Source organism: Giraffa tippelskirchi, chromosome 2 (assembly GCF_054371585.1).
Source record: "Giraffa tippelskirchi isolate mGirTip1 chromosome 2, T2T-mGirTip1v1.2.pri, whole genome shotgun sequence".
Classification (NCBI taxonomy): Eukaryota; Metazoa; Chordata; class Mammalia; order Artiodactyla; family Giraffidae; genus Giraffa; species Giraffa tippelskirchi.
Window position 1 is genome coordinate 128,583,246 of NC_137276.1, and position 15,033 is coordinate 128,598,278.

General features: G+C 36.7%; 1 protein-coding gene across 4 annotated transcripts in view; it reads left to right on the plus strand.

Annotated features, from left to right (window-relative positions):
• Positions 1–12,901, plus strand: part of GFM1 (G elongation factor mitochondrial 1) — a 50,202-nt gene extending 37,301 nt beyond the window's left edge. For 3 of the 4 annotated variants that reach the window (XM_081570655.1, XM_081570657.1, XM_081570658.1), the window contains 5 exons: positions 2,910–3,072; positions 4,666–4,810; positions 10,520–10,680; positions 11,452–11,505; positions 11,665–12,901. In XM_081570655.1, coding sequence (XP_081426781.1) covers positions 2,910–3,072; positions 4,666–4,810; positions 10,520–10,680; positions 11,452–11,505; positions 11,665–11,796 — 655 coding nt within the window. In that variant the 3' untranslated portion in view covers positions 11,797–12,901. The remainder of the gene's footprint in view (positions 1–2,909; positions 3,073–4,665; positions 4,811–10,519; positions 10,681–11,451; positions 11,506–11,664) is intronic. The other variant, XM_081570656.1, reaches the window with a different exon arrangement.
• Positions 12,902–15,033: the final 2,132 nt, after the last annotated feature.

Genomic DNA, 15,033 nt, shown 5'->3' on the forward strand with positions numbered 1-15,033 from the left:
TTCTAAAAAATTGAAAGCTGTTTTTCTTCTTTTGATGGAGGGGCCAGTGACTCATTCATCTAACAGCCAGCCTCTTAGATTGTTGTTTGTGTATGTTCTTAATAGTTGTGTGAATTATGTGCTTCTTTGATAGTGCCCAAGAAAGAATGCTCAAATACATTCTAATTACATAGATCTTTTTGCTGAAAATGAAATTTTGAAGTTTCACATGCAGCTAGTTAACATCTCCTGTGTTATTACCAGATAGAGTTGTGAGAAGTACAGTATGTGAGCCCTCCAAAGTCACCAGTTTGAAGCTTTAAGAATGTAATCACCATCTCTGTAGATCCAGGCTAGTAATAGAGGTGCTGGGTGACAGACAATATGAGGCGTTTATTTGCTAAAAACACACATACCAATTTAGGTTCTTTTAAAAATATAATTATTATGTTATTGCTCAGTCATGTCTGACTCTTTGCAACCCCATGGACTGTAAACTGCCAGGCTCCTCTGTCTATGGAATTCTCCAGGCAAGAATTACTGGAGTGGGTAGCTGTTTCCTTCTCCAGGGGATCTTCCCTACTCAGGGATCAAACCCAGGTCTCCCACATTGCAGACTGAGCCACCAGGGAAGCACATAGTAAAAACTTGAAGCTGCCTGTGTAGATGTTAAATAAACTGCATTAAGAGAATCTTATCCCTATAGAGTCCTTGAGATCTTAGTTTCTTGATAAAATTTCATTAATGATTAATCAAGAGATCATTATCCTCAAAGTTGAATAATGTATGAGTTACCTTGAAAGTAGGAAAATTATTATAAGTCCCTGGGATTGTGCAAATTAAATTATTGTTTTAAATAACTGTATGAAAATAAGTAAAAACACCTATGGCTTGCAACTTTGGTAAGACTATAAAGTCAAAATAAATCTACAAAATAAGATATACAATAAAACCCACACAATTCTAATTAACATTAACTTTTATGAGAGAAATGATGTTTTGCCAAAATGAAACTCTTTCACAGAATGCCAGTGGTCTGACCACAAGAGCACGGGTTCTTTTACCTTCAGCATGTCTATTCACTGCCTGCTAAGTGGTGTCTTAGTTCTTCTGCTTCTCTAAGCTCCAGGAAAATCTCTTTGTGCAGCGTCCTTATAAGGCTTTTGAGTCGAATGCATCATGTGCAGATTAAATCCGTTTACATTCTTACTGTCCTTCTAGAAACATGTTTGATTGTTGGTCTTGGTGCAAATTCTGGCTCTGCCACTTAAGAGTTGTGTCACATTTGGCAAGTTACTTAGCTTCTCTGACCCTCAGGTTTCTCACCTGTAAAATAATGATTAAAAAATAGTGCCTACTTCATGGGTCTCTGGTGAAGAATAAGTACTACAGTCCATAAAAAGCGCTCAGCACAAGCCTGGCACTTGGATCCTCTTATTTGGCATCTACTCGGTTATAAACTCAGCCAGGATCCCTGAAACTGCATGGATAACTCATTTGTAAGCTGGTCCTCAAGGGCAATGCTGTCCATTGGAACTTTGTGCAGCAGTGAAAATGTTCTGGCTGTGCTGTCCCGGATAGTAGCCACTCTCCACACTTGCCTGTTGATCATTTGCAATGTGACTGGTGCAACTAAGGAACTGAATTTTAAATTTTACTTAATTTTAATTAACTTCAATTAAATATCCGTGGTTAGTGATTACCATATAAACAGCACAGATCTAGAGTATGTTGTATGGATATTATTGTTAAATTGAAAACAAAATTTACATTGTCTTGGAGAACGTGAGCATACCTGAGAATATGTCTGTGGACCCGTTTTGGAATCCCTTAGTAATTCTGTGGTGATTTGACAGTTACTTCTCTTCTGCTGTCCTTCTTTTGGTTCTGATCTCAGTTTACCTTTCAGCATTTTTTTCGCCAGCCCATCCTGAAACTTTGCAACTCCAACATTATTTAAAGGCAATTCATCAGGCACATTCACACTTAGGCTCTCTATGAAAACTCATCCCAAGCTGACATCTCATACTGAAATTGCTATTTACTTCTGCCTAACCATTCACAGATCTCTGTGCAGGAACAGATGTTCATTAATGTCCACTTACCTGCAGTTATCCGCAGACAACTTTGAAAGCAGCCAGCTTCTTCCATCTTATGGCCTTGAGGAAGGTTGCAGTTTAAAGGAAAAATGCCTTGCAAACAGTAGAAACTCATGAAATGTTTTTTAAATGATATACTAGCCTATATTTGCATATATTTAATATTCATGCAAGATGCTTATGCCATCCTATTAATGTTGTCTTTAATAATTTGAAGTAAACACTGACCTGTGTCTATATATGTGTCTATTTGGAGGACTGAACTTATGTTAATTGTGATGATTTTGCCATTAATCATTTTCAGGTGTTAGTTTTCCTTCCTGAAACTCCCCTTTTTGTATTTTCTTAGTCCATAGTGTCCAAGTTGTAAAATCAAATAACTATCTGAATGAATTACTTGCATAACTCCTATTTTCAGATAACTGTCCTCAGAGAGATTCAGGACAGAACCCTGTGTCCCAGGGAAACAGAACCCTGTTTCCAAAAGAAAATGGGTAAACTTTTTGGAATGTAGGTTAGAATAAGAACCTTCCACTGACTTTTTGTTTTAGCACTTTTACTTTCTACTTGTGAAATTCAGATAAATTAGCAAAATTAAAACCATGGATTACGTGATGATGTACCCCACCTCTAAGTAAGAACAGAAAGGAGCGAATTCCTTTTTAAATAAATTCTATAATAAAATTTTATAGCAAGGCCATCCTGTTTGAAGGAAGAAGTAAAATTGATGAGAGGTGGTTTTTCATTTCAGTTAGTAGGAGTTTATTTCATTTTGGTAATTATATAATACTATGTTGATTTTTTTTTTTTTTCTTCTCATATTATTTTCAGGTTTGAGTTTACACATAAAAAACAATCAGGTGGTGCAGGCCAGTTTGGAAAAGTGATAGGTGTACTGGAGCCTCTGGACCCAGAGAACTACACTAAGTTGGAGTTTTCAGATGAAACATTTGGGTCAAATATACCAAAGCAGTTTGTGCCTGCTGTGGAAAAGGTAAAAACAAACAAACAAAGCCTTTATTGCATTAAAAAAATCAAAAACGGTGTATTAGATATCAAATCATATTGCTGTCATGTCTTCTGTGGTTCATTTTTGTTCCAGTCCTGCTTCTTTATCTGATTAAGCTCTCCATCTGGTTTAGAATCTTTAAGTTCAAGAGCTATAAATGTAAGCTATGACAATGAGAGGAAACCATTCTGTTTCTGAATCATAGTTATTACATTTCTCTTGATAAATTGAAACTACTTGATTGATTATAATTAGTGATTGAAATTTACAGTAGTCGTTAGGGGTTTGTGAAAGTTACATGTAGTACCCTTGTAGTAGAATGGTCATGCATTAAGATTTCCAACACCTGCGTGTGTTATCATCTCAGCTAATGATTAATATGTCCTTGGGTAAATCACAGTGTTCAGAGCCACTTTCTTTTGTAAATTGAGCATACAGTACTTAATCCTGAACCCCTCACAAAATCGAGGATTGGATAAGACTGACATTTCTTTGGGAATTGTGAGGTGCTTTGCACATATAAGAGGTTATTTGTGTTTTGCTAGCTTTCTACATCACTGGTTTTAAGACTGTTGTAAACCTTTAGCAACTGTCTATTCGTAAAGATTGAGGTTATTTTTTAAAATCTTTTGACTATTAATTTAGAAGTCTTTACTAACAGATCATGATTTTGGTTTTAGCATTAATTTTGGTAGCAGTTTTTGTGATTAGTGTATTTCATCCATTATACTTAATTTCAAAACAGTATTTTGTCATTCACAGATATGAATGTGTCATTCACACAAATTTAAATTATCTTTTATTCTCCAAGATTAACATAGGTGAGGGAAAGCTTAGATATTTTACAGCATTCAGAGTTTACAATTTTGAAATGTCAGAAATATATTGTACTGCATGTTCAACTGTGTAAACTAACTTGAATTATAGCAGCTCTACAAGTATTTAATGAATGAAAAAGACCTGCACACATATCAAAGTGCACTCTTTAAATATGTATAGTTTATTGTATATCAGTTATATCTCAATAACGCTGTGTCTTAAAAGAATTGCTTTGGAAAAATGAAATTAGTTTTTAATTTTAGTTCTTACATTGTGTAGCACAAAAATTATTATGTAGTGGTCTGTCAGAGAGTCAGAGCAGTGATAGGTATAGAGTAGGAGCTTAAGACACAGCTGTTGATAAGATGTCAGTTTTGATTAAAGTTTTACTTTAGGGAATTTCTTAGATTTGCCTTTCCTCTGTTTATGCCTTGTAAAATTAAGATCATGCTGACTCTATAATGTATCATGAGAATTTAGTAATTCTTGAATATTAGGTTATGAGAAAGTGATTGCTAACACTCAGCATCATTTTCAAACCATTTCATACCTTTAAGTAACAGACTGTTCCAAAGGATTGCTCATCTACATTCCACAATAATAAAGCTTAAATAGGCTGTTCAACTTTAAAGAAATTTTTAAAAAAAAAAAAATGAAATATACATGAAAATGTTAAACTTCTGAATACTAAAATGTTTGAGGGTTTTTCTTAATGCATCTGCAAGTGAAGAGACACTCAAGAAGCTTATTCATTAACAGGGGTTTTTGGATGCCTGTGAGAAGGGCCCTTTGTCTGGTCACAAGCTCTCTGGGCTCCGGTTTGTTCTGCAAGATGGAGCACATCACATGGTGGATTCCAACGAAATCTCTTTCATCCGCGCAGGAGAAGGTGCTCTTAAACAAGGTATGCTGCGTCTGGCACCTGCCACATCGATGAGGCTGCTTCCCTAGTGGACCATCAGAGCCACAAAAGGCAGCACTGTGTTGCTTAGGTCTTCCTCCCAACACCCCCCACCCCTTCTACCCCCTTCCCCCGGGGCAGTAGGCAGCACACCAGGGAACAAGATAGGTTCTGACAGGTATTCATAGAATCAGTTTGAGGATAGATTACTATGTTTTCTTTTTTACAAAACTAAGATTCTACTTTGTTCTCTTCAATTATCTGGTATTTTTCATATGTTTAAATTCATAGATAATCTATAAGCTGTATTTTTAATAGAGAAGACAGAAGTGCTTAGAATTTTAAGAAATATTTTAAAGAAACATTAACTATAGCCATGCTATTTTTAGTGATTTATTCAGATGTCAGAAAATCTATAAATTTGTAAACAGTTTTTTCACATATGACATTGTAGGCTTTTAGGCATTTGAAAGAATTCAGTAAACCTTATTCTCAGTGCAGATTTCTTACTAAACTGCTAAAATTGTCAACCTTTCTCGTAAGGATAATAATGTGTATTAAAACCCTGATGATACCAGAACCATGAGCAATTGCAGGTGTATCTGATTGATTCCTTTACGAGAGAAAAGCAAATGACATAGCAGTTTGACATCAGGGTTATTCAGCAAAAGAATTTTAAGTTATAACTGAAAGTCAGAAAATTCATTCTGTTTGTCATCTCTTCCATATCCATTGTATGATGATTCATTAGTTATGTCCATAAGTGTGTTTTCACAGAAAATTACATTATAATTCAGAAAACATTTCATAAATATTTTTATCAAAAAGGGTCAAAATGGACAGCAGGAAATTCTAACACTTCATTTCCAGGCATTCAGAGAATCAGGATTTTGTTGATTTTGTTTGAATTTTGGACTTGGTTGTTTTTAGTCTGTTTGCATCTGTGATCAGATGTGGGGCAATGGCTGGAGAAGATTGCTTATTCCTTGACCAAGCTGCTAATTCCTTATTTTACTTAATTGGAGCCATTAGTTATTTGTTATTTCATTTCCTAGTTGTGAAAGAGTAAAAGAATCCTTCATTTTCTTTATGCCAGCTAGCTGTCTATTAAAAATGCAGTTGAAATCTATGATCTAGAAACTTTGTCACAATCTAACAATTATTAATAGGAAAAGGGAAATAAAGTTACAAAGTAAGATTTTATTAGGCATGAAGGAGAAGGAAATGGCAACCCACTCCAGCATTTTTGCCTAGAGAATCCTGTGGACAGAGGAGCCTGGTGGTCTGCCGTCTATGGGGTCACACAGTTGGACACGACTGAAGCGACTTAGCAGCAGCAGCAGCAGATTATAACACCTGCCTTTTGCCTTCAAAGGTGTTTACCACTTTAATAAGTCTTAAATTGACAATTTAGTTGTAATCACTTTATATTCTTTTTCTCACCTTTATTGAGGTGCAGTTGACAAAACTGAAATATTTTAAGTGATGATTTGATAAACGTATGCATTGTGATACTTTTTTTAGTATAGTTAAGACAGATTAGAAATCACCAACTATTCTATGCTGGAAATAGGTAGCTTTCCTGGATAGAGGTTACATAAAGCAAGATAATTGGTAAAATCAATGAAGAGCGTCATGCTTTTCAGTTGTACCTATATGAAATATAAATAAATGTAGATTAGATGTCCATAATATACACATATGTATATCCATGAAAAAAATTCTGTATGTCTATGAATATTAATTAAACAGATATGTACCATTTAGTTTTTAAATACTTAAAAGTGTGCAGATATTCTTGTGTGTGATTAATTGCCTGATGGGGACGCAAAGGAAAAGCACTAGATGATAATAGAACTGAGGAGTATTGTGGGGTTTTTTGCCAGAAAAATATGTGCAAATAAACAGGGTGCTAGCATGAAAAACGAGTTACTTTGCTGTTTCATCATCTGATTCTTTTTCCTCCATGATTAAAAGATAAAAGTGTAAAAGAGTAAAAAAAAAATTTGCTGGGCTCTTCAGAAAACCATCTTTTCATACACGTACCTCCACTGATTATCATATGAGAGTTTTAAGGTGGTAAATGTTGATAACTGAGCTTAATATCAGATTAACTTATACTTTTGAACTATTCTGTTATCAAAATTGGAAGAAAAATAGTTCATGTTCTCATATGTTTTTAACTTATAAAAGTGAAAACTGGAACTATATTCAGTCACAATTTAAACTTTATCCCTGAAATTAATCAGTGATGTAACTAAAACTGAAACATGAAATTAAATGTTCTTTCAGGGATTGGTTCACCCCATGGATGTTAACCATTACCATCATTTTCTTTTCTTTTCTTAATTTTTCATTTTCTGCCCTGGTCTTAGTTGCAGCATGCCGGATCTTTGATCTTCGTTGTAGCTGCAGGATATTTTTAGTTGTGGCATGTGGGATCTTTAGTTGCGACATTCAAACTCTTAATTGCAGCATTCAAATTCTTAGTTGCAGGATGTGGGATCTAGTTCCCTGACCAGGGATTGAAGCCAGACCCCCTGCATTGGGAGTGCAGAGTCGTAGCCACTGGACCACCAGAGAAGTCCCACCATCATTTGCTTTGGCCAATATTTAGACCACTGTGCTTGGCCTCCCCACAAACATTTCATTTGTAGTTACTCTACAGGAGAAATAAAGGCCTACCCAGGATTACATTAGCTCATTTTACTCATCATTGTCCCTTTTTTGATCTCCTGGGCTTAGTTTGAATCCTGGCTCTTCTTCATACTTAACTCTGTGGAAATGGGCATGTCCAGCTGCTTGCAGATAGTAATTCCACACTGTTAAATCAGAATGTACTTAAACATTGCACAGGCTTCCCAGGTGGTGCTAGTGGTAAAGAACCTGACTGTCAGTGCAGGAGACATAAGAGACACAGGTTCGATCCCTGGGTCAGGAAGATCCCCTAGGGGATGGCACGACAACCCACTCCAGTATTTTTGCCTGGAGAATTCCATGGACAGAGAAGCCTGTCGGGCTATAGTCCGACATGACTGAAGTGACTTCGCACACAACACACTTGCACAGATGTGTTTGGGCATAGTGAAAGCTTACCCCTCTTCCCTTCATATTACCTTTGACCTGTTCCATGCCACCCATTCCCAGCCTTTTGTCTCAGAGAAGTCACAGTAACATTTATTGATGACTTTTGTGCTGTGTATTAATATTATGCTAAGTACATGAATTATCATATCTTCCACAGTGACCTGATAGTTGAGAAAACTGAGACTCAGAGTAGTTAATCGAATGACCCAAGGCTGCATGTTAGTTAGTGGTGGAACTGAGAGTTAAACCCTCACCAGGGTCCTCGCCCTTGACCACCTCCTCTCAAAACTCTTTGACACCCAGCGTGGTGTTTTCAGCTTTATCCCTAGTGGACTGATATAGAAACATTACCACCTCTGCCCACCACTTCAGACTTAAAGGTCTTGTGATGGATGGTGTGGGTATTTTCACTTCATGCTATTCTACTTCAGGAAAAATTGCTTTTAGGACTTGGCTGCCATGTGACTATTGAAAAACAGCGGGATGAATCCGCTCTGGAGTCTTGTCATTAGGGAGTGGGCTAGAGAAAAGCGTGAGGAAGGGCGAGTGAGTCAGAAGGGGGATTTAGGAAGAAAGAAGGAATTAAAAGGAGGGTGGGGGAATATGAAACAGAACTGGACAGGTCACCCTCAGCAGTGAAGGGATGGACACTGTATACTTGGCCCCTTCTTTCCCTTTAGGATATGAGGACTCTTTCACACTTTAGCTCTTTTATATTACTGACCTTTTGAAAACACTAGATAATATGTAACTAAATATGTCTGTTCACATCCCTCTTTCTGGGTACCTCTGTGCGTGTGTGCTCAGTCATGCCTGAGTCTTTGCAACCCCGTGGACTGTATAGCCCACCAGGCTCCTCTGTCTATGGGATTCTCTAGGCAAGAATACTAGAGTGAGTTGCCATGCCCTCCAGGGGATCTTCTCAACCCAGGGATTGAACCTGCATCTCTTATGTCTCTTGCATTGACAAGTGGGTTCTTTACCACTAGCACCACCTGGGTTCAGCATTAATTACATTTATAGAGCCAAGGGAGCCCAGCCATTGTGGTAACCCAAGAAGTTACAAGAAATAGAGCTGATTCTACAGTCTAGAATTTTTAGTCTACTGCTTTAGATGTCTACATAGAACTCTGCAGGGCCTCAGTAATGACAGTGAGGAATCTGCAGAGCTCACTTATCCCTCTTTTGAAAACAAAATTCACTAATTAGGACTAATGAGTCAGAGGTAGGTCTGAGCTAAAATATGATTTGAACTAGAAAATATTTCAAAGAAATGCAAGTATATTCAATGGCTGTTCTTCTAAGTATTGCACTTAAGTTAGTAGTATCTTGAGAACAAGTGCTTTAAGAAATATACAAGAATAATTGCTGACTAGTTTATTATAAACAGAATTAATGCTTGGAAAATTAATATTTTTTTGAAAACTTAAATATTTCTTTGTCACATTTTCATGCTTCATTGAAAGTCTTTTATGTTATTTATTTGGGGCCGTGCTGGCTCTTCGTTGCTGTGAGGGCTTTCTCTAGTTGCAGTGAGAGGGGGCTGCTGTTCGTGGTGTTCACAGGCTTCTCACTGGAACTTCTGTGTGGAGCGTGGCTCTAGGCTCACCAGCTTCAATAACGCAGCATGTGTTCTCAGTAGTTGTGGCCCACGGGCCTAGTTGTTCCATGGCATTTGGAATCTTCCTGGATCAGATCAAACCTGCATCCCCTGCATTGGCAGGCAGATTCTTACCCACTGTACCACCAGGGACATCCTGCTTCAAGTCTTTAAAGATAATCCATCCAGTCTGAGGCTGAAGGATTATTCCACACTGTCATAATGTCCATATTAAATTTGGGTGTCGGAAGTTACATTCTCTCCACATTGTTACATTTCTCCCTTAAGCATCTGTCACAGTAAAAAGTATTCTGGTTGTGTACTAAGTGAGATTAAAAAAAAAAATAAGTGTGGACATACACATTGGGGTATAGTGCTTAAATGACCATTAGCATCTCAGCCAGTGTCTTTATTTTGTAGGTGAAGAAACTCAATACCTGGATCGATTGTGTTTTTCCAAAAGGCATGTCACTTATTAGAGGCAGAGTAGAAAGCAGAAACTTGGATTTCTAGCTCTCAATCAGGTATTGAAATTGTTTAGCCTAGACAGATCTCAGGCCTGACTTGATTATTGTCTCCAGGTATAAATGTCTGCCAGGGACCAACAAGAAAGGGTTGATTTACCTAGGTCAGAGACTCAACATCTAGTGAAGGATCTCAGAAAGAATTAGTAACCCTTAATTGGATAATTTAAGTGGGAAAGGACTTTATTGAATGTTGTTCTAAGATCCCTTTTATATTATCCTCTGCAACCTCATGATTTTTAAGGATAAAAATATAGTAATAGACATACTAATATTAGAATTAAGTGTTGTCTTTCTGGAAATTCCATTTAAAAGAGTGACTAGTGACTGCTACTGCTGCTAGAAAAATGAGTCCAGATCAAATATCTTAATCTTATCGTTTGTGTGTGTACCTTTGGGAGAGCACTTTCCATCTCCCTTTTGTACATCTGGATAAGGAAAGAGTTCCAGTTTGTTTAAAGATTAATAAACCGATGTATTATTTATTTTTTTAAACCCCAGCCCTGGCAAATACAGCATTATGTATTCTTGAGCCTATTATGTCGGTGGAAGTTATAGCCCCAAATGAATTTCAGGGACCAGTGATTGCAGGAATTAACCGACGCCACGGGGTAATCACAGGACAAGATGGAATTGAGGACTATTTTACACTGTATGCAGACGTAAGTACTGTTAGTCACTGGCAACCTTGCTTTTATTATCCACAGGAGAAAATCAGGATTAGCTTTTGTGTTTGGAAATTGTAGAGCAAATTGGCACATTTCCCTGGCTATTCGAGTGTTGAATTTGTGCTTATATATGTGTGTGTCAATTTCTATAATTTGCTGTTAGAGCATCTCTTAAAGTGTAAAAGATAAAAATGAGGTTCATTTCATGTAGGCCTTTTGTATGTCATTTTCTTAGATGTATAATTACCTTTCTTTCTCATGATAGCTTTATTTACATAGCTGTTTTCTTATGTTCTCATTTATTAGGATAATATTTATCTCCTTTGCCTTACTTGACTTAAAGTTCATGGGAGAAAGAGTTTAGTCATATTACCTAAGGTCTCCTAGAAGACATTACTGTGGGCATATCATTGAGGAGTCCAGAGGAAAGTTGTATTAATATTCACCTTTTCACAGAAGAAACACTCTGAGTACTTGAGCTGCAGCCGTGTGGATGGGGATGAGGGGGAAGGCTGTCAGTGGTGTCCACTCCGCGAAACTGAAAGATCGATTTGCTAATTGTGACTGTCAAATGAAATTATCTTCAAATTGGGTTTCTACTCGCAATAAAACAAAAATAAGTTTTTCTTTGGCTTCTAATTCTTTTAAACCAAGAGTTATTAGCAGAAACCTGAGTCTGAAGGAATTAAATAGCTAAGGCTTCTGTGTTTTTCTCAAATATTTTCCAATAAGCAATGCTGAAGTATTTACTGTGTTTGTTTTCAGGTCCCTCTAAATAATATGTTTGGTTATTCTACTGAACTTAGGTCATGCACAGAGGTAAGCAGGTGTTTAAATTTTACTTCAGTGCTCTTCAAGAGACCATCTTACAAAATGATCATCTTTTGTGAAATCTTGGCTTTGCATGGCTTTCTTTACTTGATAGTTTTTGGAGGTCTGGTTTTTTAAAGTCTTTTTTATTTTGTTTTGAACCCCCAGGGGAAGGGAGAATATACAATGGAGTATTGCAGATATCAGCCATGTTCACCAGCTACACAAGAAGAACTCATTAATAAGTATTTGGAAGCTACAGGTCAACTTCCTGTAAAAAAAGGAAAAGCCAAGAACTAATTTTTCTTTCTTTGTTGACAAACTTTAACTGTATCTGCAAGTTTGGATACTTGAATGGATTCCAATAGAATAAATTCAGGCTGAAAACAAGTAACTTTAGAAGCCCTTCCTATACATTCAGGAGTTGCTATTATGTAAAGGTTAATTCTGTGTATATCTCAACTCTGTTGATTGGTTTTATACCTCAAATAAAATATGGTTATTATTGAAATATATTTAATATTTATTTGAGAGAGGAGACATTTCTGTTCTACTTATAAGCTTAGAACATGTATAAACGTGCCGATTTTTCAGTATAAGAATTTTCAGTATACAGAAAAGCTGGAAACACAGTAGAAAGAAGAGCCATATACCATCCATCTAGACTGAATAGTGAACAGTTTTGTTAAGAGTGTTTATCAGATAACAATTTGTCGTATTTGCTTTCTGTTTGTTGTCCATCTGTGTCACATACTTCCATTCTTTAAAAAAATATTGTTTTGCTGAATACTTGAAAGTGAATTGCATATATCATGATACTTCTTGGAGTGTCACCTGTTTTTGTTTAAGAGTGGCGTTCCTTTGTGACAACCTGGATGGCCCTAAAGGTTATTATGCTAAGGGAAATAAGTTAAAGACAGATACTATATGATTTTACTCATATGTGGATCTAAAAGTCAAAACAAATGAACAACCATGGCAAAACAGTCTGATAGACACAGAGAACAGAAAAGTAGGTGGTTGTTAAAAGGGAGGAGGAGTCGGGGGCAGTGAAATAGCTGACTGAGGTTAAAAGGTACAGACTTCCAGTTATAAAATAAATGAGTCATGGGGATAAAATTTTTTTTTTTTTAAACAAAAAAGGATTCCATGTGATCTTAATGGAGAACATTTTTCAGATTCTTCATTGGGGTATTAAAATGCTAGCTAAATTTCTAGCTGTTTTATATAGAGCTGATGGCTTCAGTTTGTGGCTTATACACATTTGTAACTGCTTGTTTTCAGAGGTATAAATGTTACTTTTTTGCAGACCTGTGAGGTAAAAAACAGACCCTTGCATATGCTTGTCTGTGTTCATTTTAATGTTTCTGCAGTTTGGAAATAATAAAATACAACTTACAGGGTTGTTGGGTAGTCTGTTTCATCCACGTAGTAAATGTTAATTGAATTTGAGTCTGTTGGAATGTATCACATACTGTGTTGAGATTATGAAAGACAAATGCTAAGCTTTTGTTTCTAGGGTATATTGGACTTTGCCAGGAAGTTCTATCATATTGTTCAGAACTGGCTCATCCAAAAAACAAGAATAAGATCTCATAGGAACCCATCCAAGACCAGAACCAACATCTTTGGTTGACTCAGTTTGGTTATCGTTGGTAAAGACCACGTTACCAGCCAAAGTCTGCAGAAGGAAAAATTTAATGACAGTATTTATAAGTAAGGGTTTCTTTTATACTGTTTTTAGGATAATTGTTGGCTAATTTAAAGAAAGACAGTATTATTTGTGTTGGAGAATGATAGCAGCAGTAGACAGTAGTATCACCCTGATTCCCAACCCTGGCAGCAGGGTTGGGAATTTAAAAATTACTTGCAGAGCTTTAAAAAAATGTCCAGGCCAACCCTTAGGTACTGCTCCTTCTTTGGATCAAGATCAAAAGTTTTCCAGTGTATTCTAATGTGCAGGCATGGTTAAAGACCCCTACAATATCACCTGTACCTCTGAAACATGAAACGTTCACGTGTCATATTGTTAATACTCTTTTGTGTGATGTTAGATTTTGGGCTGCTAGTTCTTAGCTTGGTAACTTTATCTGTAAAGATATACAGTCGATTTTCTATTATTCCTTTCCTCCTTGCTCACTCTTAGATTTAGGTTGTGAAGTCACTACATTGTGGCTATGACAGCTGGGTCTTAGTTACGGCACTCAGGATCTTTGATCTTTGTTGTGGCTTGCAAACTTTTAGTTGCAGCACATGGGATCAGTTCTCTGGCCAGGGATCAAACCCAGGCCCCTTGCATTGGGAGCACAGTCTTAGCCACTGGACCACTAGGTAAGTCCCACTAAAATTTAATACTGAAGTTTTAGAGTTTTTCATATTTTAATACTTTTGAAATATGGATGGGTCTTAAAATTGAGGCCAGTTAACCAAGGCAGCCACCAGGTTAAGTTGTAAATTGTGACATATAGGAATAAATCCCTTTGTAAAAAACATCTACTTGCATTGCCAAAAGTATAAATTTTTGAATTCGAGCTTTAATTGTTGCTTAAAATGTCTTCAAATAAGACTAATGCATCATTGAAATAGTTAATGTTTTCACAGGCAGTTTATTGTGGGCATTCATTCATTTATCCATAAGTGCCAGGCAGCATGTTATGTGGTTGTAGCACTCTGAGAGTTAGGAAAGGTCACAGAACAGGTCATAGAATTTCCTAAGTTGAGAGAAATTAGTGTAATAAACTCAGTATGTCATGAAGGACTCTCATTCAAGGGCCAACATAGAAACTTCCAATTGACTTTCAGGAGAACTTATTAACTTCTGAACTATTCATAGCTCAAAACAAAACTATGAGTAGAATCAAATGGAATGTAGGCAAAATCCTGGTGTTATCTTGTATGTCTTAAATTTTTTGCAAATTGGAAAGAGATTAGGAAAATGAATGTGATGCTGCCTATAACTGTCATTGTGTCAGAGTGACTCAGAATTCTTTAGACTCTTAATGAAAAGAGGGCTTAGGGAATTTAGAGGTTTTCATTTTATGTCAAGGCAGATGAAGTAATTTTTCTCCTCTGTTAGCTAGCAAAATCACGTCAGCAGTTTTAGAGTTTGTGCTAGAAAAGATGTTCTAATGGTGATATTGAGAAATTTTTAGTAGGCTTAACTTTTGTGGATTGTGTAAACCTGTAAATTAGGTAATTTTTTTGTATGTTGTAAGGGTAGAATTCACCTTTATAATCTATTTTATACGTGTGTGTGTGTGTTAGTCACTTAGTCATGTCCAACTCTTTGTGACCCCCTGCCAGGGCCCTCTGTCCATGGGATTCTCCAGGCAAGAATACTGGAGTGGACTGCCATTTCCTTCTCCAGGGGATCTTCCTGACCCAGAGATCGATCCCAGATCTCCTGCACTGCAGGCAGATTCTTTACCATCTGAGCCATAGGGAAGTACACACACAGACCTCGCCCTACCGCCTTTTGCAATCACGGTGAGCCACACTCAAGTCCCTGAAATCTGTTAAAAGGTTACCTTCGATTCC